Genomic DNA, 24,878 nt, shown 5'->3' on the forward strand with positions numbered 1-24,878 from the left:
AGGTGAGAAATGATCAGAAAGAGGCAGAAGAAAGGTCAGAATGGATCAGACAGAGGCAGACTAAAGGTCAGAAATGAGCAGAAAGAGGCAGAGAAAAGGTGCGAACGAAGCACAAAGGCAAAATAAAGGTCAGCAATGAGCAGAAAGGGGCAAAATACAGGTGATAAGCAGAAAGGGGCAAAATAAAGGTGAGAAACGAGCAGACAGCGGCAGACTAAAGGTCAGAAATGGGGATAAAGAGGCAACATAAAGGTGAGAAACGAGCAGAAAGAGGCGAAATAGAGGTCAGGAACCAGCTTCAAGAGGCAAAATAGAGGTGAGAAACAAGCAGAAAGAGGCAAAATTAAGGTCACTAATGAGCACAGAGTCAAAACATAGGTGAGAAGCAGAAAGAGGCAAAATAAAGGCGTGAAACGAGCAGACAGCGGCAGAAAAAAGGTGAGAAACTAGCAGAAATGGCAAAATAAAGGACAGCAACGAGCAGAATGAGGCAAATAGTGATGAGAATCTAGCAGAAAGAGGAATTATAAAGGTCAGAAATGAGCAGAGAGGGGCAAAATAGATGTCAGAATGAACGGCAGGAGACAGTGTAAAGGTCAAAAACTAACCGAAAGAGGCAGAACAAAGGTGAAAATGAACAGTAAGAGGCAGATTAAAGGTCTGAAATGAGCAGAAGGAGGCAAAATAAAGGTCAGAAGGGAGCAGGAGAAAGCAAAAAGAGGAAGAATAGAGGTCAGAAACCAGCAGCAAGAGAAAGAATAAAGGTAAAAAAACTAGCAGAAAGAGACAAAACAAAGGTCTGAAGCGAGCAGAAAGAGGCAAAATAATGGGCAAAATGAGCAGAAAGAGGCAAAATAGAGGTAGAAAACAAGCTACAAGAGTCAAAATAGAGGTCAGAAATGATACGCAAGAGGCCGAATAAAGGTCAGGAGTGAGCAGAAAGAGGCAAAATAATGGCCAGAATGAGCCAAAGGAGGCAAAATAGAGTGCAGGAACGAGCGGAGAAGAGGCAGAAAACAAGCAGAAAATAAGCAAAAGAGGCACAAAACTAAAAGAAGCAGAGGGTAGTGAACTGCAGGGAAGCTGGACAGGAGAACGATCACAGTGTGAGCTGGCTCGAGGTGGACTTGCTCTTGGGAGCACCCCCACTTTTTTACCACACATCTACTGACAGACCCACTCAAGTACCCACTCACCAACTCACAGACCTACTCAGATACTCACACACCTATTGACAGACACACTCAAACCCTCATGTACCCACTCACAGATCCATTGAAGCACTCTTTCACCAACTCCCAGACACACTCGAAGACTCACCCACACACCCAGGCATCCACTCCTAGACCCACTCAGAGACTCTTTCACACTCTCACAGACCCACTCAGACACTCATACATCCACTCACAGACTCACTCAGACACTCATGTTTCCATTCAGAGTTCAACGCAGAGATTCATGCACCCACTATAAGATCTACTGAGAGTCATATACCCATTGACTGACCCACTCAGACACTCACCTATTCACTCACAGACCCACTCAGAGACTCACAGAACCACTCATAGACTCTCTCAGACACTCATGTACCCACTCACTCACCCACCCCCTCAGAGACTCATCCATCCACTCACAGACCTTCAAAGATACTCATGCAACCATTCACAGACCCAGAGACTCACGTACCAACTCACAGACCCCCTCAGACACTCATGCAACCACTCACAGAACCAATCAGACACTCACTCATCCAGTTACAGACCCACTCAGAGGCTCATACACTCACTCACAGACTTACTCAGAGACTTATACACTCACTCACAGACCAACTCACAGACTAATGTACTCACTCACAGATCCACTCACACACCCACTCAAAGGCCCATTTAGACTCTCATGCACCCACTCACAGACCTACTCAGATATTTACACACCCACTCACAGAGCCACTTAGACAGTCAGCCACTCTAACACCCACTCACAGACTTACTGAAACACTCATGCACTCACTCACATGCACTCACTCACACACTCACTGTCAAAGGTCAGTGGTTACATTTTGGAAATAAAATTAAGAAACATTAAAAATTCACTTAAACAAACCAAAGGAACGAGATAGCGAGGCCTGGCCACCCTGAGCTTCAGGAAGTGGTTACTGCAGCTAAAGAAGCGGTGGTAGTGGAAGTAGAGCGCTTGCGCAGCTTTGACCATAGGAGCTATACGATGAGGGTCCATGCTGAGGGAGATAAAGCAGGGACATTGTTGGCATGGTTAGCCAACCCCTCAAAGCGGAGTTCCCCTATCCTGGCTTTAGGGACGGCGGAAGGGGGAATGGTTTACACCCAAACCGAAATTATGCAGTGCTTTAAGCGCTATTACGAGACACTCTACAAAAGTGGATTAGAAGACAGGGACCCTGCAATCGACGCTTTCTTAGATGACTTGCCATTGCCGAGACTGGACCAAGAGCAGGCGCAGGCGCAGGCCTTGGGGAAAGACATAGAGCCGGGAGAAATTTGAGATGCCATCAAGCGTATGGCTCGCAACAAAACACCGGGCCTAGACGGATTGCCCATAGATTTTTATGGGAAATACGCTGACTTGCTAGTGCCGCGGCTTCAAGAAGTCTATAAAGAAGCTAGAGAGTTAGGACAGCTAACCCAATCGATGCGCGAAGCGCTGGTGATTCCGTTGTTGAAGCCAGGGAGGGAGAGTGAGAACGTGGCCTCGTATAGGCCCCTATCGATGTTAACCGCCGACTATAAAATACTGAGTAGCATACTGGCGGCCCGCTTACTGTGACACATGACCACGCTGGTTCATGAGGACCAAGCTGGTTTCATACCGACGCACAACACGACTGCGAACATCAGGAGGCTAGTGTGACTACTAGATGATGATCACCCAGAAGCACTGCAGCGAATGATACTCTCGGTGGACATCGAAAAAGCTTTTGATAGCTTAGAATGGGGGTATTTGTATAAGGTATTGGGACAGTTTCGTTTGGGAGAGGGTTTCCTACAATGGACATCGGTACTATACACTTCGGCAGTGGCTAGGGTGAGAGCGGGCTCCTTGATCTCGCCAACGTATCTAGTGGAACGGGGGACGACGCAGGGATGCCCGCTCTCCCCACTATTGTTCACCTTGGTGGTGGAACCCCTAGCGGCTAAGTTCCAAACAGGTCAACACTACGGGGGGCTGGGTGGCAGGGACGGACGGCACCATGTCTCGCTTTATGCAGATGACTTATTATTATTCCTCGAAGACGCCGATAGAGCACTGGCAGGGGCGGAGAGCTTACTCTCCGATTTTGGAGACGTTTCGGGCCTGAGAGTTAATTGGTCTAAGACATGCCTGTTCCCGGTGAGACAAGGAGAACATAGACCGGTTATGACCCGTGCGGTGCGATGGGAACCTACCTGCCTGAACTACCTCAGCGTACACATCCATCACACGGCGGCGGATACGCTGGAGGGGAATGTGGGCCGCAGTGTGAGAGCGCTGAGAGGGAGTATGGCCTTTTGGGCCATCCTTCCGTTGTCGGTGACAGGCCGCATCTCCCTTTTGAAAATGGTGACACTCCCTCATTTACTCTACTATTTTAGGACATTGCCGGTGTGGATCCCCAGCTCCACTTTCAGATTACTGAAATCGATGGTGGTATCTTTTCTCTGGGGCGCGGGTAGGCGTAGAGTAGCGCAGGCAACGCTTATACGACCCAAGGCAGAAGGAGGACTGGCGGTCCCAGACTTTGAATTATACTATTTAGCAGCTCAATTGCAGATCTACACCCAAAATGTGGCGCGAGTATTCAGAGGACCGGAATCCAGGAGGGAAGGGGGAACGCCGCGCCACGTCCTCTCATATATCGCCATGCACCAGAAATTGGAGCCTAGGGACCTCCTCACAGAGGAGAGGACTTTCAGACTCTGCTGGAATCGGTCCCAACGCAGGGCGGGAGTGTTGCATCCGTATGCGCCGGAGATACCGCTAGGGATGCTGACGGCATTACCGCACGGCGGAGATTGGTCGCAATTACAGCTCTGGGAAGAAGCGGGACTGCAGGTGGTGGGGGATCTGTATGAAGACGGGACTCTGCTACCATTCCACACTCTCCAGGAGAAATTTGATTTGCCGAGGAGGGGGGTTCTTGTTGCACGCAGCGCTGACCCGAGCGATTCAGGCACACTGGAGGGAGGGGCTGATGGAGCCTAGGGTGTCAATGGCTTGCCAGTACACCATGATGGCGGCAGGGACCTTCAAGGCAGTCACGTGCCTCTATTCTAGAATGCTCCTTGAGAACCTGCCACCTCTGGCGGAATTGAAGGGGAAATGGGAAACTGATCTAGGTAAAGATATCCCTGAGACGGCCTGGGCTCAGATCGTGCGACGGGCCTGGAAGAGCACGAGGAATGCAAGGTTTCAGCTAGTACACTTCTATGTCCTCCACAGAGCATATTTGACACCTGGAAAAATACAGAAATATTTTAGGGTCCAAGAGGCGGCATGTCCCAGATGTACGAGAGTGGGGGTGGAGCTGGAGCATATGCTGTGGTCATGCCCAGCGATGGGTCTTTACTGGAAGGAGGTGGGGGATACCCTGAATGAGGTGACAGAGCGGCGGCTGGTGTTTGATATGGCCATTAGTATACTGCACTGGTTCCCCCACACGCCCAAGAATAAGATCACGAGTAAGTTCATAGATATGGGACTTATACTAGCAAAACGGGAAATTACGAAACGTTGGAAAGCAACAGTGGGCCCCACCAGTAAAAGATGGAAAGGTGAATTTCTCAAATGGGCCACCAGTGAGGGTGCACTGAGTTATCAGTTGGCGCACAGGCGTAATGATGATAAGGCGCTAGAGGCGGCGGCTGCATGGGAGACGCTAGTGCAGGCACTACGAGATTATGAGCCACATGATGATAGAGAAGGGCAGGCTATGGAGGGGGAGATAGCCCCGGAACAAGATGGGATCATCGCACAGCTTAACACATAGTTTTTCCTTGGCATGTAGGATACATAAGAACAGAGACGGATACCTGCGTTGCTGGTGGGGACTGAGGGAGGGGGAGGGAATCTATACTTTTCATGGTGGTTAGGGGTAGGTTTTAGTTAGGGAGGTTTTTGGTTTATTCGACGCATGGCTCTGGACAGATTTGTGTATATTCGTACTATGTACTGTATAACTGGCGGGGGGCTGTTGATTACTCCTCAGGGATTCTGCTGATAAATATTGTGTGCAGATTTGTGGGTGTCTGTACAAAAACTCAATAAAGTGCGTGTTAAAAAAAAAAATAAGCAGTGCATTGCGAGGGCATAAGTTATAGGTATCTCAGCTGACTATAACGGATGAATTTCACTGGTTTGGTATGAGTGAACTCTGAGCCTAACTATAAAGTCAGTGTAACCTTAGTTTTGATTCATTGAATAGATATGTGTGTGTCGGTGTGTTTGTGTGTGTGTTTATGTGTATTCAACAATGAGGAGGCACTCTGAAGAAATGTGGCTCCCCTTTATTTCAATAGTGTATCCTAAATATTGTATACAAAAATATTCCCCTAATTGAAGTTAATTACAGCTAATCTACACACATTGGAGGAATAGTTTTGTAAATTATATTTAGGCCACAATAATCAGATGATCATTTGTTTCAATATGCTGACATACAATCAAGTGACACAAATGACTGAAATCAAGGTAATGCATTCTTGTGTATCCCTTGACTTCCTATGGTATTGTTTGGTTTTCTTGCAGAACAATTCTCTAGTGCATGTCCTCAGGATTGAAGTAAATAGCGACCCTTTTGCTGTGCACCAGTTGGATACACTGCATTGCAGGCCCCTCAGTCTGCTACATCAAATATTCTAGTGGCTCAACTATTGACACATCCCCTTGCACTCACTATGGGCACTGTCTACTTCAACATAATATATATCGAGTTACTTCAGTCCATGCTCCACATAAACAATGAGCTTTACAAAGATACAGCCACTATGCAAAGCAGGACTTCATGTTCCAGCTTCTGTTGCCCAAAGTCTAAGCTGTCACAGGAACTGCAAAATGTGTATGGGGCCACAAATATACATTACAACTTGAAGCCCAAACATCTTCACTATAGTCCTCTACATGGATGAAAAAAACCCAATGTGAATTGTTTTTTGTAAATGGAGTTACTCCTGCTTCATTTACAAAATGTAAACAAATGTGTTTCTACTTCTTTTTGCTGATTGGGCTTTTGTTGGACTTGGCTGTCAGTAGGGTCATCCCCAAACATTTTGCCTTCACCCTCCTGTTATCTGAACCTGCTTTTTTTGGCTTTTGGATTTTAGGACTCTGCACACGTTACCACCTCTAACTAATGCTAAAGTGCTTGCGCTCTCTCCTTTGAACATGGTAAAATTGTCTTACACTCAATCGTCACATTTAATTTACTTGTAATCTCCTTTTAAAGCAGCACTACAGATACCCAGGGCTTGTAAATTAAATGCTATTAGTGGACTTGCAGCACTGAATGTGCCATCCACTTAAGTAGCCTTTTAAAGCTGGACTCAAACCTGCCATTGTAGCAGGTGTGCAGATTTTAAACTGCCATTTGACCTGGCAAAATAAACCTTTTGCCAGGCCCAAACTTCCCTTTTTAATACCTCTAGGGTAGGCCATAAACATCCCATAATGCAGGGTGCATTCCGTTAAAAAAGTTGGACATGTACTTTTATGTTTTACCTCTCCTGGTAGTGAAGACTCCTAAATTTGTTTTTCACTACTGCACAGCCTTCCTCTCCCATAGGATAACATTATGTTACCTTAATACATTTAATAAGTGATAACTTTTGATTGGGAGCTAGAACGAATATGAAGTTTGGTGTCTGAGGAATCATAATTTTAAACTCTCTTTTGAACTAAAGTCGGATTTTGAGTCACAATTCTGAAAAGGACACTTTTAACAAGTTGACATTTTCTTGTCCTAAAAATGTGTTGCCTGCAGCCAGTTCCCAGGTCACACAACTAGGTGTAGTTGGCAATTGGCCTTTACGTATTCCTCCGAGACAGCCAAACAATAGAGTCTGTGTGTTGGCCGGATGGGCCATCTCTGACTTGATAGGGGGACGGAGCGGTCACTTACCACACTTGCAATTCAATAGACTCCCTCAGCACACATGCAAAGAGCTCCACACTAGCCTATTATGGCCCCAGACAGACTTGGTCCAGGGCAGGAAGGCAGGAAATTCCAGACACCTCTGTAGGGGCAAAATCCAAAAGCTTCATCCACTTCAAAGTAGGCACAAGGTATAAATACTGGACCCTCAGACCCAACCCTTGAGTACACTTCTACACTTCTGGACCTTTGGGAGAGTCAAAAAAAGGACTGCTGTGCTGCTCTGCTGCAAAAAGGACTACCCTGATGCTCTACTGCCCTGCTTCACTGCTGCTGGAGTGAGAAGGACTGGACCTGCATCTTGAACCCAGGATCACCAGAGTGACTCCAAGGGCTAGATGGCCTCCGGATCAGAGCCTCAGGGATAGAAAAGGCTCAAGTCATCTTGACGCTTGCAACTGGACTCTGCCTTCTGTGAGCCCTAGTCCCCCAGTTGGTGCCCCTCTAGTTCTGGACCCTTGGAAGTGGGTCTATAGGTGCTCTGCCAGCCCAGCTGTGGTCTCTACTAGAACTGACGCAGTATGATGCAAAACTGATGCAGCTTTGCAACGCCTCATTGGAAATGATGCGGTGCAACACAACTATGAAGCAAGCTTGCATCACAGCCCTAGCAGCTCTCCCGCTGCCCGATGCAGAATTCGCAGTCTCATCAGAACTGATGTAGCATGAAGCAGCCTTCATGCAAGTCTGCATTGCAGCCCTCGCAGCTCATTGGAACTACTGCTGCATGACACATCCTCAACATGGATGTCGCATTACTCCTGTGGACCTCCGCTGTGTGGCACAACGTTCTGCAACCAGGATGTAAGGTGCATTTATCGGCTGGACTAACTTGGTCCCTGTATGTGTCCCATGCTCCATCGCGGTCAGCCTGAACTTGTGACTTTAACCCTAGTTCAAGCTTTTTACTTTTGAGCACTATTTTTACCTTAACTGTTCTACTGACTATCTTTGTCGTTTTCATGTCAAATTTATTATATGTTACACTATTTTTCTACATTGGTGTGGGATTTTTCTTGTGTTTTGTTTTCACTTTATTACTGTTCAAGTGCTACATAAATACTTTACACATTGCCTCTAAGTTAAGCCTGACTGTGTGCCGAGCTATCAGAAGATTAAGCACAAATTCATTTGGGGTTTGCTTGTGTTTCACCCCAAAGAGAATTGTGGTTGCTGCCTTGGTAGAGATTCACCCCCCTCCAACCCAATTCCTTACATATTCTCTCTCAGTAGAATCAAAATGAGAGACGCAAGTGAACAGAGCTCATTTTTTCAATCTATCTTTCAGGTAAGAGCCAGTGCCTGTACGACTGGGAAAGGGTAACGCAGAATGGTTCCCAGGCCTGCAACAATTACCACCGACCAGTGTAGGGTCAGTAGCCAATCTGCAAATGTGTACTGTGCTCAGTTGCAAGACAGTTTTTTTTCAATGTCTTCTACATACTAATAGATATTTGAGTAAAGCATGTTTCAAGAGAGAGAACATTAAAAAAATTGTCTGTAACAGAGCAGAGACCAGGTGTGGGATGCATGTGGAGATTAAGAATTCCGAGTGAAAGGATGAAAGTTACATTTCTAAACTCTTACCAATCGTATTCCAGATTGGCCACGTCGATGAGTATCTCCAGTAGGATGTGTTGTTGCTGGTACTCACAATAGTGCTGATTGCTGATTCTGCTGTAATAAAAACAGGACACCAATATTGTCCCTCAATATATTCTGTCAGCTTCTCCTTCCATCAGTTCACAGCGTAGCCTTAGATAGATGCTAGCGAGGTGGAGATGGGGTTGTAGATTCCTGTGTCAATGGCATGTAATGAGGATTGTGGGCGTAGGGGCAGGACAACCACCTCTTGTTTAATTTCACCTTAAATATATGTTGTGGGAAATATTTCAGCTTTAATGTAATTCCTTAATGCTTGATCAGATGTACGTATGATATCCTTACTTTTGTCGGCAGTGAGCAAGGGAGTGAGACTCAGGTTTGTCCCACTGTAAAGGTATGTAAAGTTCCATATATATTGTCTTCAGGGCGGTAGACATGATTTACGATAAGAATGCAGGAGAAGGAAGGCTGAGAAACATCTAATGGTTTGTGTAAGTGACTTCCTCTGCTACTTTTGGTGTATTTCAGTCTCCTAGACTTCACGCCCATCATTGTGAAATAGCTCAAAGGTTAACCTAATAAATGTATCATCCATTTTTATTTCCTTTTCTAAAGACCAAACTCTTTCAAAGGTTATAGAACGACGGACTTTTCAGCTTTAATGTGATCTATAATATTGCATTATCAAGGACAAACTGTTCCAGATATCTTTGCAAATGTTTGAAACAGGAACAGTGTGCATTACAGCAAAAACATATCCTATCCAGCTGCAGCCATTCTTACTCTGTGATGTTGTCAGATTCACTGGCTCTCTAGCCAGAGAAGAGGCATTATATGTTGTACACAATTGTACCACCATTGGCTGGTTTATTCCTGCACAAAATTCGGTTTGCATATTTCCTATTTACCACTGACCTTTCCGTGTATTTGACCTGCAGGACCCATCAGATTCCTAAATGTATTTTTTATCTGGTTGCAAAGTAAGCATTACTGGAATACCTCTTTTATAAATTGCAAATGGTATGTGTAAACATGTAAGAAATACAAGTTAGGCTATTGCAAATAGTAAATAGAATAGTCATTTTCCATAGTCACATTTCACCAATTTTTTTTAAGTGGGATATTAGCATCATTGTTGGTCAGGATATCAGTAATGTATCGAATAGAGCCGAAAAATGTCACATCACCAGGTATGTCGTTGATTGGAAGTATACTGCAGTAGAAATGGACAGTGGTGCGCCAGGGGTGGGCAACAAGGCATCATACATAAACAGAGCCTTAGACAACCTTGTTCTTCCATTACCTAGCAAAACAAGCATTGGCAAAGTAAAGAGGTCTGGTGCTGTCCTCCTGCCTTTTGGCTTCGGCAATATTTGTTTTGGTCTGATGTGGTTTTAGCAGAACATTTTTGGTGGGGAAGCTGCTGGGCCCTCATCAATCTGAAAAATAAATTGTTTGAAGGCAAAAATATTTTTGGGTCTGCAAAAAGTACACTTTACCACAGTAGTCCTTGGCCCCGGAGAGCACTACTTTACGTGTGGATGTACTCCTTGTGAAAGGACAGCATGCCATAACTCTCAGTGAAGTCAGCCAGTGGTTGAAGGGCACTAGCTCATTGCCCCATGATACATGGTGGAGAGGGTGAAAGAATAATGTGAGTGGCACAACAGATGAATGAATGAAATCTGGCTGAAAAACCCTATAACTAACTATGTTACACACATAATATTAGTAAAATCAAAACATCTTGGATACACTAGACCTAAAAGAATAGCAAATTCATCTGACGTTGGCTGTCAGCTTCTTTGCTAATACTTTTTGCAACATTTTTGTAATTCTTTATTACAAATAGATAAGAGGCCTTCAAAAGATAGGTGAAAAGGGAAGCTTGCAAAGAGAAACAGAAAGAGTTGTATAGATAGATAGATAGAATGTGCAGACATACATAGATAGAAAGATTGGCAGGCAGACAGACAGACAGGTAATTACATACACAGAAAAAAAGGGTACCGAAGATAGATAAAGATAGCTAGGTTTGAGAAGATAGATAGATAGATGGATGGATGGATGGATGGATGGATGGATGGATGGATGGATGGATGGATGGATGGATGGATGGATGGATGGATGGACAATCAGGTTGATAGAAAGACAGGCAGATAGACAAGCAGGTTGATAGATAGTTAGACAGGTAGATAGATAAACAAGTAGCTAGGCAGACGAACCGGTAGATAGGCAGACATGTAATTAGACATATAAACAGAAAGATAGACAAACCATTAGATAGAAAGGTAATTAGGTATGCCGACAGAAATGGTTGGATAGATAGATAGATAGATAGATAGATAGATAGATAGATAGATAGATAGATAGATAGATAGATAGATAGATAGATAGATAGATAGATAGATAGATAGATAGATAGATAGATAGATAGCACAAGACGATTGAATAAAGAGGAGAGCCTAAATTAGTCATATAAAATGTAATTGTCTATATAAGCACAACATAAAAGAGCACTGAAAGCAGTCTAGAAGTAATGTAAGTAAGACATACAGACTAAAATAGTTTTCAAATATAACTACATGCAAGATCACATAAAGAAACTAGAAGGCCATACATGGTGGCATATAGACTACATTGGTTAACAAATATAACTGCAGTTCTCAAATAAAATACATACAAGCATGGCATACAGGGGTGCTTTGAGAAACCCACCTCATTGCATGCATACTAAACAAAAACAAAAAAATGACTGCCTCATGAAATACGGTTTCAAAGGGACAACATTTTGGTATGTTGTAAAATAGGAGTAGTCAGATAAACAATAAAAAGGCCTCTCTAAAAGGAGTTTACAACACCTTTAGCAGGAGACAGGAAATCATAGAGCTGGGATGTGCCCTCTGCTTAACATGTAGAGCTGCTAGAAAGCATCCTGCTATCTCATCAGACTCTAAACGCAAAAGCGATACCAAAATAATACAATAAAATAAATACTGGCACTGAAGAGAGCTACATTCTGTGTGGTGGATGTGCTCCTTGTGAAAGAGCAAAGAGCAAAATGCAGTCACTCAAACTGAAGTTAACCAATGACTGAAGTGGGCTGACCCCCATGCTGTGTGTTGTAGTGAGTGGAATCAAAATGTGAATGACACACCAACAAACAAATGGATGAGGCCCTTTTAAATAAGCAAATTATAAATAAAATAAAAAAATCAAAAGGTCTTGACTAACGCCAGACCTAAAAAGAAACCAAACCATTAAAAGGCCTGAGCATTGAAATTTTCCAACACTTGTAAAATATCCAAAGCTTGTGAAATAAATAACAAAATATAAAAAGAGCCACAGAACGTTGCTACTTATTTTCTGTAACAGAAATGTTACTGTAAGTAGTAATGCCCATTTAGAAAACTAGGCCAAACTGCATTGAAGTCGAGAAACACTGATTTATTACAGATAGACTTCCCACTTAGCTAGGTCTAGTTTTTTATGCCACATAGAAGTAAAACATTGAAACTATATAAGAAGTCTTAAGAAAGACACAAAAGCATAAAAGCTTTTGAAATCACAAACGGAGGTTCAATGGGCTAAACTTTACAGATACTCTAAAATAAACTGAATAAACAAGCCCACTAAATGTAAAAGGAATAATGTAATGCAGTCCTAGCCTGTTTGAAGAGTTATTGGTTCGAAAGTGGGGAAGATGATAGAAAAAGACGTGATCGTGTACATGCAAGATCCAAATTAAAGTCAAGCAGACTCCTGAGATTCACAATAAAAGGATGCCTTACAGTGAAACTCAACCTTTGATGGAAATATTCCAAAAAACAACCTGGAGAACCCCAAAACAAAAGTGATTTCCTGACAGGACTATGGTGGGAGTCATAAATGCCCAAAGTCAGGCATGGAAATAAGACAAGAGTTATAGAGACTTCCTAACAACAAAACCCTCTTTTGACAATGGAAAGAGTAAGAATATAGGTACTGTTAGATACAATGACTGCTTTGGGCTAGAATGTTGTCAGGAAACTACTTGTTCCATACATCTTGTATTCACCAATGAGTCAGAGGTGAAATAATTAAAGCTTATATTAATTTTGAATAATCCTTAATACACTGGTGTCACAACTATGACTACTGAAAGCTTTGACAAGCTTTAAAGAACTGGTCACATGGGTTTCATCTATCTAATTCATTCATCACAGTATTATTTCTCAGAGATTTGGAATGCCTTTCCAATTAAGAATGGATGTTTTGGCAGCAGTAACACAATAATTTTCACACGAAATCATGAAGTCAAACCACCTCCTATATCAGCAGTGGCAGTTATCTCAAGTGGTTTATAATCCGTTTTTCAAATATATACACAAACAGTCCCTTTTACCCTAGAATCCTTATGTTTGCTTGTGTGTTCCTTCTTGTATTTTATTTTTCCAATTATTTATTGACTACTATGTTTTTATTTACATTTCTAATGCTTCAGAAAACAGACAGCAGTGCAATGAAAAACCTGACGTAGAGACAAGCTGACCACTCTTCAGATACTTCATTATGCTCTAAGGATGAGGGCAGAGAACACAAAAGCCACTAAATACTAGATACCTTCTTGTATGTGTCACAGGCACTCCCCTAGTTTGTGAGTGTGGTGTCCCATTTACAATTGTAGGAGTTGCTGAACAATGTACGGAACTATGCCAGAAGATACCCCCAAACGGATTGGCACAACTCTCTGTTACACATTGGTGTGGTACAATATCCTTTTCAGTATGTTTTCATCAACCGTCAGTGTATACTACAGTCTGACAAACTTGATAAAACTTTCATGAAATGAAACATAATGCCCTGGGTATAAATGTGTTATTGGTAAGTTTATAGAGACAATGCTTGGTTGATCAATAACACTTATTTCCATAGGCTATATGAAGGCAAAGAACAGACAGAATTTGAAGAATTCATGAGAAAACTTTTCGAATCTATCAACAGTTTGATGAAATCCGAACACAAGACTACCATTTTATTGCAGGTGGGGCACCATTTTAGTAATAATTGTTTTGGTTATGATGTCTTACATTCTACTGTTTTATTATGACTGTTTCAATAATTGTGGAAAAATTTCTGTTTCCCTAATGACCTAATTATTATAACTCGTTCACAGTTCGGTGCTGTAACCATAATGAGCTCACCTGATTACATTAGCGACATACACATTTTCATTTGTCTAATTGATTTCTTACTCAAGGCTAAATGTTTTCATGTGGGCAGGTTGCATTTGTCTGGTGTTTAGTGGCTGATAAATGAGCGTCATCTATGTATCCAATATTCAGTTTTTATGCTAGAGTTGATTTAAATGTGTGCATGAAACAAACTCGTTTTGAAAGTATCTTCCTGTAATTGAGGAACAGGATTCCCTTCCACCCAATCTGGGTGACCAAGATCATATTGTAGCAGTGATGTCTTATCATAGCTGAGCAATGGAATATATCTCTTCTAAGCATGCTGGCCCTAGATGTGACTTTTCACACCATAAGCTTAAAACTACCCCTAGATCATCCGGTGAATGTGGCTGGGATCTGTGATTCGGGTTTGGGGCTATTTACATTCTTCCTTACATAAATCTCAGTGCAATTTTGACAGTTGCTGCTACTAATCAATGTTGAGTTCCATAGAACTCTGGTTGGCCCACTCAACCTTGCATCCCTAGAAGTCCATAGAATGGGTACTGTTGAGCTGAGTAAGAATAAACTTTTGTCATTCTTAGATAGGGTGTCAATGAAGGACCATATACTATACAAATAAAAATGTTATGTTGTGTGCAGTTCCCCTTTACCTTAAATGTAATAATACGACCCCTCCTAATGTGCCATAGACTGTGCTTTAAGTCCTCTACAAATGACACTCAGGTTCAACTTTCAGGTAGTGATTCCCAAGAGGAAATCATAACAGTGTTAGACACTTGGATGTGACTGAATTGAATGACTCATAGTAGCTTTATGCTCAACTGAGATAAGACAGAGGTATTGCTACTAGAATCATCCCACCTCCTGTAAAGATCGTTATTAGTGCTGTAGCACTACTGGGCCCATATATTTTTTTTTAATTCTTTATTTGTACCACTCTCTTGGTCCTCCAATGGACCTTGTTTTGTGCCGAGAAGGGTCGGATATCAAGGGTCCCAACAGTCATCCAATGTGGACCAGGAATCGGACAACTGGATTATAAACTAGAAACCAGATTCATGTAAATTATTCTCAGATTAATGCTATTAAGATTATCACTGCAAGACCAAATCTAAAAAAAAAATTTTGGCGAGCCAAAATCATACACAACAAGAGCTTAGTTAAAGCTACACAGAATAATAGAATTTGTATTTTATGCTCCAAGATCTCTCTAATGTGATCTCTCCTGATCATTGGTAAACCCAAATAAAAAGTGCATATTCAATTGGAAGGAAATAAATAATGATAGCTAAGTCAGGATGGTAAGTTTTGTCTGGTTTATCAAATTTTAAAGAAAGGCAACTGCATCAGTAAATTGGTACCAGGTTATAAGAAGATTTGATCAAATTATAATAATATACCAAAGCTCAAGAGTTCAGGAAAAGACATAAAAAATGGCAGTTCAAGCAGTCTCCCAAAAAGGAAGAGACCACTAGGCACATATAGCCTATGCGTCAGCTCAGAAAGGAAGCCAGGGGAGTCCACATCGGGCAAGTCAACATTCCCAAGAAAGTTCCACAAAGTCTCCACCACACGATTCAGCAGAACTCCGAGAGTAAGGAAATAGCTAGCAGCCAGCCAATGGGTGCCCACTGTTTGTTAAATCGAGTAATATTACATTCTTAAAGTTCCAGGGAGTGACACCTCCTGGACAGCGGCGGCCGTTCCATTAGGGCGGAGGAGCTCCTCCCCCTCTGCCACCATCAGCAAATAAAATGATAAAACCTGTTGTTTTAAATGTGTTAATTATCATTTTATTTTAATCCTCCTAGGACTCTGACGAGTCTTGGGGGTGGGTCCAGGGGAGGACACAGCTAGTGGAGGAGTGGTGGGCACTCCTTTCACTGCGTTATAGGGTTTGGCCAGCTGTCTCAGCTCGACCACACCCTCATGAGCAGTGATGTCTCTCCAGCTGCGTTGCTGGGGCTGGAGAGAGCAGGCTTGCAGTCTGCCTGGGAGTGCAAGTTGCTAGCGCTCAGGCCAATCCTGACGCTGCATTCATGCAGTTTCATGATTGTCTGCAGTGCAGTCTGGGAACCCGCGCCCAGAAGAAGCCAGGAGTGTGGCGGCAGTGGAGTTGAGGTAAGTTTTTTTATTTATTTAATTTTGTCACCCCGAACCCTCCACCCCTCCCTACCTTCCTCCTCCCTCCTCCGGCCTGGCCCGGCACTTTGGCAGAAGATGGGCCGCTAGTGATCCTGGAATAACCTTATCGGATCAGACCACTCAGTTCATTGGACAGTTCGTACAGGATGAGTGTCAGCTGACATAAAGAAGACTCAAAATGTAGAGAAATAAGTGGGACAATTACGCAGTCCTTAAGTCATCCAATATGTGAAATGTGGAAGCAATGCTCCTTTAGCAAGAAAGAATGAGTGAGTAGACAGTTTCACAGGCAGGTGTTCCGGACTGTAAAGAAAATGTAGCAAGTATCTTGTACAGCACATGAGAACTCAGGAGAGAAAACACTGTTTCACACTATTGGTTATATTGAGAAATTCTCTCATGAAGAGTAGATTCAGCAAGTCAAGTGACTTCATATATGTAGTCAAGCCCACATTAATTTTAGGAAATATAATGTGAAACATATATAATTATTAAGCTCACATTCTTCGGGAATATAAAGACGGCATGATTCTAGTATCACTACGATGCACTTGAAATCATTTAGTAAGATTACAAATAACATGTTAGTATGGTACACTACCACTTTTTTAATGTACCAACATGCACATATATTTCAAAGCATGTATTAACAATATCGTTTTAGGTGTATAAGATTAGTACATATGTGAAATACAATCTCTGAAAGTTTTCACGGATGCATCGTTACTTTCTTTTTGTCATTTCGATGAACAATTTACTTACAAAAAAGGTACATTTTAGTAATGTTCACCATATAATCAGGTTTAGTCATAATATTTAATTACTTCTCAGTAGTTATACACACATATAAATGATAATAAAGAATGATTAGATGTAAACTCCATAAAGTTCAAGCTCACCATACACACATTTCTTGCACGTATTAATGAAATACAGTACTTTGCCAATTAGTAAATCACAGTCTAACTTATTAACATGGATGATATCATCTAGGGTACATATTTTCTTAATGGTTTTAGGATGCAGTAACTAAAAATTCTCTAGTCTTGTCATGTTTTCTTGAACATGTAGTTGGTGTACGTTTATTAATTTTCGCTCAGAATTGTTGTAATTGGTTTCTCATGTCATTAAAAGTTTAACTGTTCCCTCTCCAACATTAGCAAAACTACTGCTGGTTCTGTTTGACATAAGAACCACTTTGCTGAGCAGGTTACACACCTTTGAGAAATTTGGCAAGATGGCCTGTGTGTAAACCCCAAGTTAAGAGCAGCTGTGCAATCAGGCTTTCCTCATATACTTCATCTTCTGCGTACTTTATCCTTACTTTCAGGAATAGGTCAGGAATCCCATAACGTTGTGGTAAACACTCTGGCCAGCTCCAAGATTTATTATGCAATTGCATTGTACTTAGGTTGACTGTGGCCATCTAGAATACTACTACCAGAATAGGAACATAGACAAAAAATAATGCTCTCTCCAGTTATTATGCCTGCAGAATGTACTGCCTAACCATGTGTCAGAGGTACAGTCTTCTGAAATGTCATGGAGCTCCAGCATCCATGACATTATGGATGTTCCATGGGTCATATGTTGCTCTGTATGCATGTTTTGCTTTTCTACCTTTTGCTCATATTTTGGCACCAAGTAGCAATTCAATTCCTAGTTAGCTGAATAAAAATGCACAATTAACTACATGAAAATGAATGAGGGGTGATATGAAACTTCTATGTATGTAAATAATTAAAACCACCACCAGCTTCCTCTAGAATGTAATGAGGATCACCTCAAGTATAAACAGGTTTGTCAACAATCCTAGTCATACAGCACTTCACAGCCAGCCCTAAATGATCATCAGTGATAGTTCACCGAACAATGTTTGGAACTAGTAAATAAAACAAATAAAACCCGGTTGACATACACAATAGGAATCTCAACAGTTACATTTAGAATGCTGCATGTGAGGTGTTGGACTCGGCCCTTTTTGCAGGGTCATCCCTGAACTTTTTGCTTTCCTCCTAGCCTTTTTTATGACATGGTGTTGGTGGTTTTAGGACTCTGGGCACTTTAGCACTGCTCTCCAGTGTAAAGTGCGTGTGCTCTCTGTGTTAAATATGGTAAGGATTGGTCTGCACCTGTTTGGCATATTTCATTTACCCGTCAGTCCCATGTAAAGTGGTATCTCATATACCAGGGGCTGGTAAATTATATGCTAGCAGAGGGCTTGCAGTGCTGATTGCGCCTCCCACCAAAGTAGCCTTTCAAACCTATCCCAGGCCCCTGCCATTGCAGGGCCTGTGCACGCAGTGTTACTGCCGCTGTGACGTGGCACCTAAAGTGTGTGCCATGTCTGTGAACCCCCTTTTTACTGCATGTCAGTCACCCCTATGGTAGGCCCTAGCTAGCCCTATGGGCAGGGTGTGTTGTAGGTAAAAGGTAGGACATGTACCTTAAGTGTGTGACATGTCCTGGTAGTGACAAACAGCCATTTTGGTTGCTCACTACTGTGAGGCTGCCCCCCATAGGAATGCATCAGGGATTCCCTGATAAGTGTTTCAGTGGTAATTCCTGATATGAGAGGAGCGGCGTGGTCAAGTTTGGTATGGTTGGAATAGTAATAATAAGTACTGCGCAATGGTGTGCGTAGATGTATTATCACTATTCTAGAAATGTCACTTTTAGAAGTAGACATTTCTGTGTGCTATGTGTCTGCCTGCCTGATGTGCATTGCATGTCTGGCTTTGGAGTGGCAGGGGCTGGTGAGGTGTGTGTGGCTCCAGGAGGGGCAGGGTGAGTCAGCACTAGTCTGAATGGGCAGATCTGCATTTGGAGTAGTGGGAGGAGTAGCCCCTGACCCTGAATAGGTCTGTGCCTGCCAGGGACAATGCTTGCTCCGCCCCCCTGTGGTGTGTCTTGGGCCAGGACCTACGATGTCAAAGAGAACTGTTGGGCACTGTAAATAAAATGTTGAGTGCACCTCAGAACTGTTTTTTACTGGTTTCCCCAAGCCCTGTGCCAGGGCAGACCAAAGACCTGGTTAATATGAATACTGGGGCTGTGACCCCATGTATGTTGAACTGCTTGGTGCTTACTTGCAGCTGGTAGGCTCCTGGACTGCCAGGAGGAACCGCCACTGAGGATTGACCTGCAGGTCTGCTGAAAGGGAGAACTTCAAGAACTTTCCCCTCTGCTGAGGGACCCTGGTGTGCTGGCCTGCCTGTGCCCCAAGCTATTTACATTTTGGATCCAGCGCGTGTTTAGCACTGTGCAGGAATGAGAGAGTGTCCCTCCTCCTCCTGTGGGTTAGCAGAGAGAGCGTGGAAGAGGCACTCTTATGTGCAACAGTGCGTGGTGAGCACTGTATTGTGCAGCCGGTTTTACTCCTGAACCACGTGAGGAGCCTTTTTAAATGTATGAGGAACCCGAGGCCAAAGCCGTGTCTGAAGTCCAAGGGCGGCTGCTCGTCAGCTGAGCGAGCACCGCAGGAGCCTTGAGCTTTGCCTAGCGAACCGGAAGTCAGGCAAATCTGTGCCAGTCTGTGGGCGGGGCTCCCGTGAGGAAAGGGAAGCCCCACACTTTGCCTGGAAGCTGCCAAAGAAAACAGCGTAAGGAGTCAGACTGAGGACGCCTGTTCTGGGCGATGCTCTCGTGAGGCAGTGAGAGCCCCGCATGCTGCCCAAGAGTGAGGCCGGAGTTTGAGGGCTTCCCCAGAAGATGCGGTGATTGCAGGACCTCAGGAGAGGTGCTGGGCTCCATTTCTACATGGCCGCATTATCTGGGAATTGGGAGCCCGAATCCCCGTTGTCCTGATTAGCGCAGGCACCCAGGGACGGTGTGCTCGTGCCCCTCTACGGCTCTCTAGTTGGGAGAGGGTAGACTGGAGCTGCGCCGTGTGCTGCTTGCAGCCACCCTGGTGAATCGGTGAGCAGGAATACCGGTGAGTTTTGGCCTACAGAGGTGGGCAGGGCACAACACCCCCCTGTTTGCCACTGCCCCTGCAACAATAGTGGAGCCCACTTCGGAGGGCCACGGTCCCAATGGGGACCTTTTAGGGGATAAGAGCATTTTGGGGCCAGCCCAGGATGGGCCCTCCAGCAGTACTTTGGAAGCTGCCTCCCAGGATGGGGCGGACCGCTGCGGATCCACACATAGTAATGTGTGCACCCTGTAAGGGGGGTAACAATGGTGAACTTTACTTTGATTAATTCTATCGAGTCTGCTCAAGCTATCTCTAAATTGAACTCAGGCTCCCCTCTTGATCCCTGTCCACCCCTACTGCTCAAGGCTATAAAAGATGAGGTCAACCCAATTATAAACTCAATCCTGAACTCCTCCCTACAAACAGGAGATATCCCCGCATGCTGGAAGGTCGCGGTAGTCAAACCCCTTCAGAAAAAAACTATTCAGGACCCTACGACACTGTCAAACCTCCGACCCATATCACTTCTTCCAGCACTATGCAAACTCACAGAGACATGTGTAAACAAACAACTCACAGCATATCTCAAGAACAACAATTTGCTACATCCCAATCAAGCAGGTTTTCGCTCTCACCACTCAACTGAATCTGCCCTTATTTTCTCAACGGAAACTATCAGGGCCGCTTTGGATCAGGGCAAAAGAGCCGTCCTGATCCTACTGGATCTCTCTGCGGCGTTCGACACGGTGTCCCATGATATTCTACTTCATCGCCTGAGTAGTGCAGGCATAGGGGGCACCGTGTTGAAATGGTTTACCAACTTCCTCAGACGAAGAAAACAGACTATTCTCCTAGGTCCACATTACTCTGAGGCAAGAGAAGTTCAATCTGGGGTACCTCAGGGCTCTAGCTTAAGCCCCATATTGTTTAACCTATATATGGTCCCCCTAATGAAACTTATCTCTTCTTTTGCTATCAGCTCAATAACCTACGCCGATGATACTCAACTAGTTGTAATCCTAGATGAAGACGCGGCAATTGCTGAACGTTCCCTCAGAGATTGTCTGAAGGCCACTTTCGAGTGGATGAACACAAACCACCTGAGATGCAACACTGCAAAGACGGAAATTTTACCCTTTGGGAAAAATAATCTGTTTTCTCCCCAAACTTGCTGGCCACCTAATGCTGAAACCCCGCCGAGTACCATAAAGAGTGCCCGAAATTTAGGAATTAAAATTGACGAGGCACTATCCTTCAAGCAACAGACCAGTGAAGTGGCTGGCTCCTGTTTCAATATCATCAAAAGCCTTCGGAAATTCTTTGACTTCCTCCCCCTACCAGCAAGGAAAACGGTAGCGGTGGCATTGATTACATCTAGGTTGGACTATTGTAACGGACTGTATGTGGGTGCCAACAAGGCCTTCCTACATAAGCTGCAGATGGTGCAAAATACTGCAGCAAGGCTGGTGCTAAAAATGCCAAGAAAATCCTCAGCATCCGCAGCACTTGACACCCTCCACTGGCTCCCTATCCAAAAGAGAATCCTATTCAAACTACTGATCATCTCTTTCAGAGCATTCCATAAAAGAGGCCCTACCTACCTGACTAACAAATTTAATCGCTACCACCCCAGACGTCATCTAAGATCTGCTACGGCCAACCTAATGACCATTCCAAAGTTTCGATTGGCCACTAGAGGGGGAAAGTCCCTGGCGGTCAAAGGCTCTAGAGCCTGGAACACACTTCCACCTCAAATTCGTGAAATCTCCTGTGAGAGCAAATTCAGGAAAGCCATTAAAACCTGGATTTATAACCTAACTGCCTCCACCTGCAAAACCCTGGTCTAATATCTACTTTAGGGTCTATTACATCTCCCTTCTGCCTACGAACCACACAAATTGAACCTAGCGCCAAGATGCTCCTCGGAGCGATAGAGCGCTATATAAAATCCCCCCAAACATAACAAACATAACTGTTGAGCATGCTCAGGGTAGGTGCATAGACACCCTGCCTTCATGTGTAATGGTTATTAGGCTGAGTTGGTAGTATGTGCAAGCTACTTGTGGGTACTCTGGTGCACTGCTGAAGTATGTATGAAATGTGGGTACTTGTGCTCTACTGTAAAGCGTTTGCCTAATGTGAGCCCTGGAAGTAGTCCTCTGCGCATATGTGGTGCCCTTTGGAAGTGGGTACTTTGGGGGCACTAATGCTACTCCTGATATGCTATGCTGATGATTAGGATTCATACCTAATGCTTTGTGCTAAGCGCACCTACAGTAATGGTGGGGCCTACTGATGAGGTGCAGTGATGGTGCATTGGCACCCAGATGTATTGACATAGTGGGATATACGGTGTCATGTGGTGAGGTACATGCCCAATACTTCGTGCTAGGTACAGTTATGATCATGCCTAGGAGGGGCATGATGTTTTATGAGTCTGATGTGCTGCCAATGATATTTTATGTCTAATGCCTTCGTGATAAGTGAACCCTCGCCAGTAGTCACTGGTTGTTTCATTACTTGTACTTTCTAATGGTTCTGACAGTGGCACGATTAGCCCTGTCTTGTATATAATCCCCCGTGAATATTGCCTAGTGACAGTTGGCACAGTGTATAGGTGTGATTATGATTCTAATGTGTTTTGGATATTACAAAGGCTATTTTTTATATAACATTGTGCAGAGTTTGTTTTGTAGTGTGCCTAGTGTGTGTTGCCAAAACGCTTTACACATTGCCTCTGGGATAAGCCTGGCTGCTCGTGCCAAGCTACCAAGGGGGTGAGCAGGGGTTATCTTCAGCGTGTAACTCCCTTGCCGTGACTAGAGTGGTGGTTTCTGCCTGGCTTTGGCGCATGCCTTAGCCAACCAGAAATCCCATTTCTAACATGCGGTATCGCAGCTAGGAAGGATCAATCCTGTGAAAGGCTTTGTTAAGGGGGAAACTAATGTGTTCACCTCCAGATGCCATATTTAGTTGTATACATGCAGTGTGACGTGTGCATGTTTGTTTTCTCACCAATTTACCAAGTGGGTAAAGAAAATATTATTCTGCTATCAGACGTCTGTAAATATGTGTAATCAATGAGTCTGATGCATGTTACTGAATGATCTTGTAGTCTGGAACATAATTGTGAATAAAGCAACACATGCATTAATCACACTTGATCAAAAGTGAAAATTATGTATGTTGTGTTTGTATATTGTAGGAAAGGCAGCAGAGCAAAGCACCGGGCCAAAGGTGGGGATACAATTAGAGAATTAATCCAGGTGGTGGCACTGGATTCTAAACGGAGAGGCAGACTTTTTACTGTGTGGTGATGTACTGTTGTTTAAAAAGGTGTGTCTTCAACTCTTTTCTTCATTGAAGAAGGGTAGGGCTGTCCTGATGAATATAGGGATGTTGCTCCAGAACCTGGGTGCCTAGATGGAGAAGACCTGTGGCTAGTTTATTTCTTTAATGGACTCCCTGGCCTTCTCTCCGATTGTGTTCTGGCTACAGTTGTGCTGAACACTACAGGAGATGGAGACCCAGATAGGTAGGCATGCTGGTTGGGATGACTTTGAAGATGATGCAACTAGTCTTGAATATTGTGTGTATCAGGAAGAAAAATCAGAAGAGGTCCATTAAGGTGGATCTGAAATAGTCATATTTCTTCAGGCCCTTGAGGAGACATGCTGTGCGTTGCTATGATGCCCATAAAGGAAGCCATGTGGAGTCTGTGATGAAATTGATCAGCGAGATGCCACCATCAAGATGGGTGGTGCTGCAGCAACAATTGATGGACGGAATGTTGAATGAATCAAACATTCACCCCCAGCCAAGTGCTCTGGGTTAAATCCACATTTATGTTGATCACTACGCCACCCCAGTTTGCACTCAGTCATATGTAAATCAGTCTTGACCCAGCTCCTCATGGGTGCAGTCCAGCCCAAACTGCCACGCTGGATCCTCCCTGGAACGTAAACAAGCATCCTGGGACCGGTTTTGGAGTAATACCCCTCATCAGCCAGGCTAGCTTGAATCCATTGGCACAGTGAGCAATGGACCCACATCTGAGCATACCCATCCCACTTAGGGTGGAAAGTGCTGTGGCAACAAATCATGGACAGAATTCTGAATGAATCAAACATTCACCCCGTCAAGAGATCTGGGTTAGGGTTAAATCCATCATTCTTTTGCTCACTACTCCACCCAAGTATGGAGCCAGACATATGCAAATTAGTCTTGACCCTGCTCCTCATGGGAACAGTCCAGTCCGAACTTCCAAGCCGGGTCTTCCCTTGACCAGAAACACGCATCCTGGGACTGGTTTTGATGTAGCACCCGTCATGAGCCAGGCTAGCTTGAATCCAGTGGCACAGCGAGCAAGGGACCCAGGTCTAGGCATACCCATCCCACTTAGGGTAAAAAGTGCTCTGGCAATAAATGATGGACGAAATGTTGAATGAATCAAACATTCATCCCCAGTCAATAGATCTGGGCTAAATCCATCATTCTTTTGCTCACCGCGCCACCTCAGTTTGGACCTAGCCATATGCAAATCAGTCTTGACCCTCCTCCTCATGGGAATAGTCCAGACCGAAGTGCCAAGTCAGACTCTCCCTGGCCCGGAACCAGGCATCCTGAGACCGGTTTCGGGGTAACAACCCTCATCAGCCAGGCTAGCTTGAATTCAGAGGCACAGCAAGTAAGGGGCCCATGTCTGGGCATACCCATCCCACTTAGGACGATAAGTGCGGTGGCAACAAATGATTGATGGAATATTAAATGAATCTAGATGGAAGAGCAAAAGGGACTGAATTGAAGTTCTGAAGCCTTTCAGGTAGGAATGTTTTTACTTTCTTGTTTATAAAGATTTAATGCCAAATCATCT

At 43.9% G+C, this 24,878-nt stretch overlaps 1 protein-coding gene across 1 annotated transcript in view; it reads left to right on the forward strand.

Moving 5' to 3' along the window:
• The window catches only part of DOCK2 (dedicator of cytokinesis 2), a 1,824,799-nt gene that overhangs the window by 565,642 nt on the left and 1,234,279 nt on the right, over positions 1–24,878 (forward strand). Inside the window, exon 23 of the mRNA XM_085617853.1 lies at positions 13,682–13,790. Within this exon, the coding sequence (XP_085473979.1) occupies positions 13,682–13,790 (109 nt within the window). The remainder of the gene's footprint in view (positions 1–13,681; positions 13,791–24,878) is intronic.

This window comes from Triturus cristatus, chromosome 7 (assembly GCF_964204655.1).
Source record: "Triturus cristatus chromosome 7, aTriCri1.1, whole genome shotgun sequence".
Lineage (NCBI taxonomy): Eukaryota > Metazoa > Chordata > Amphibia > Caudata > Salamandridae > Triturus > Triturus cristatus.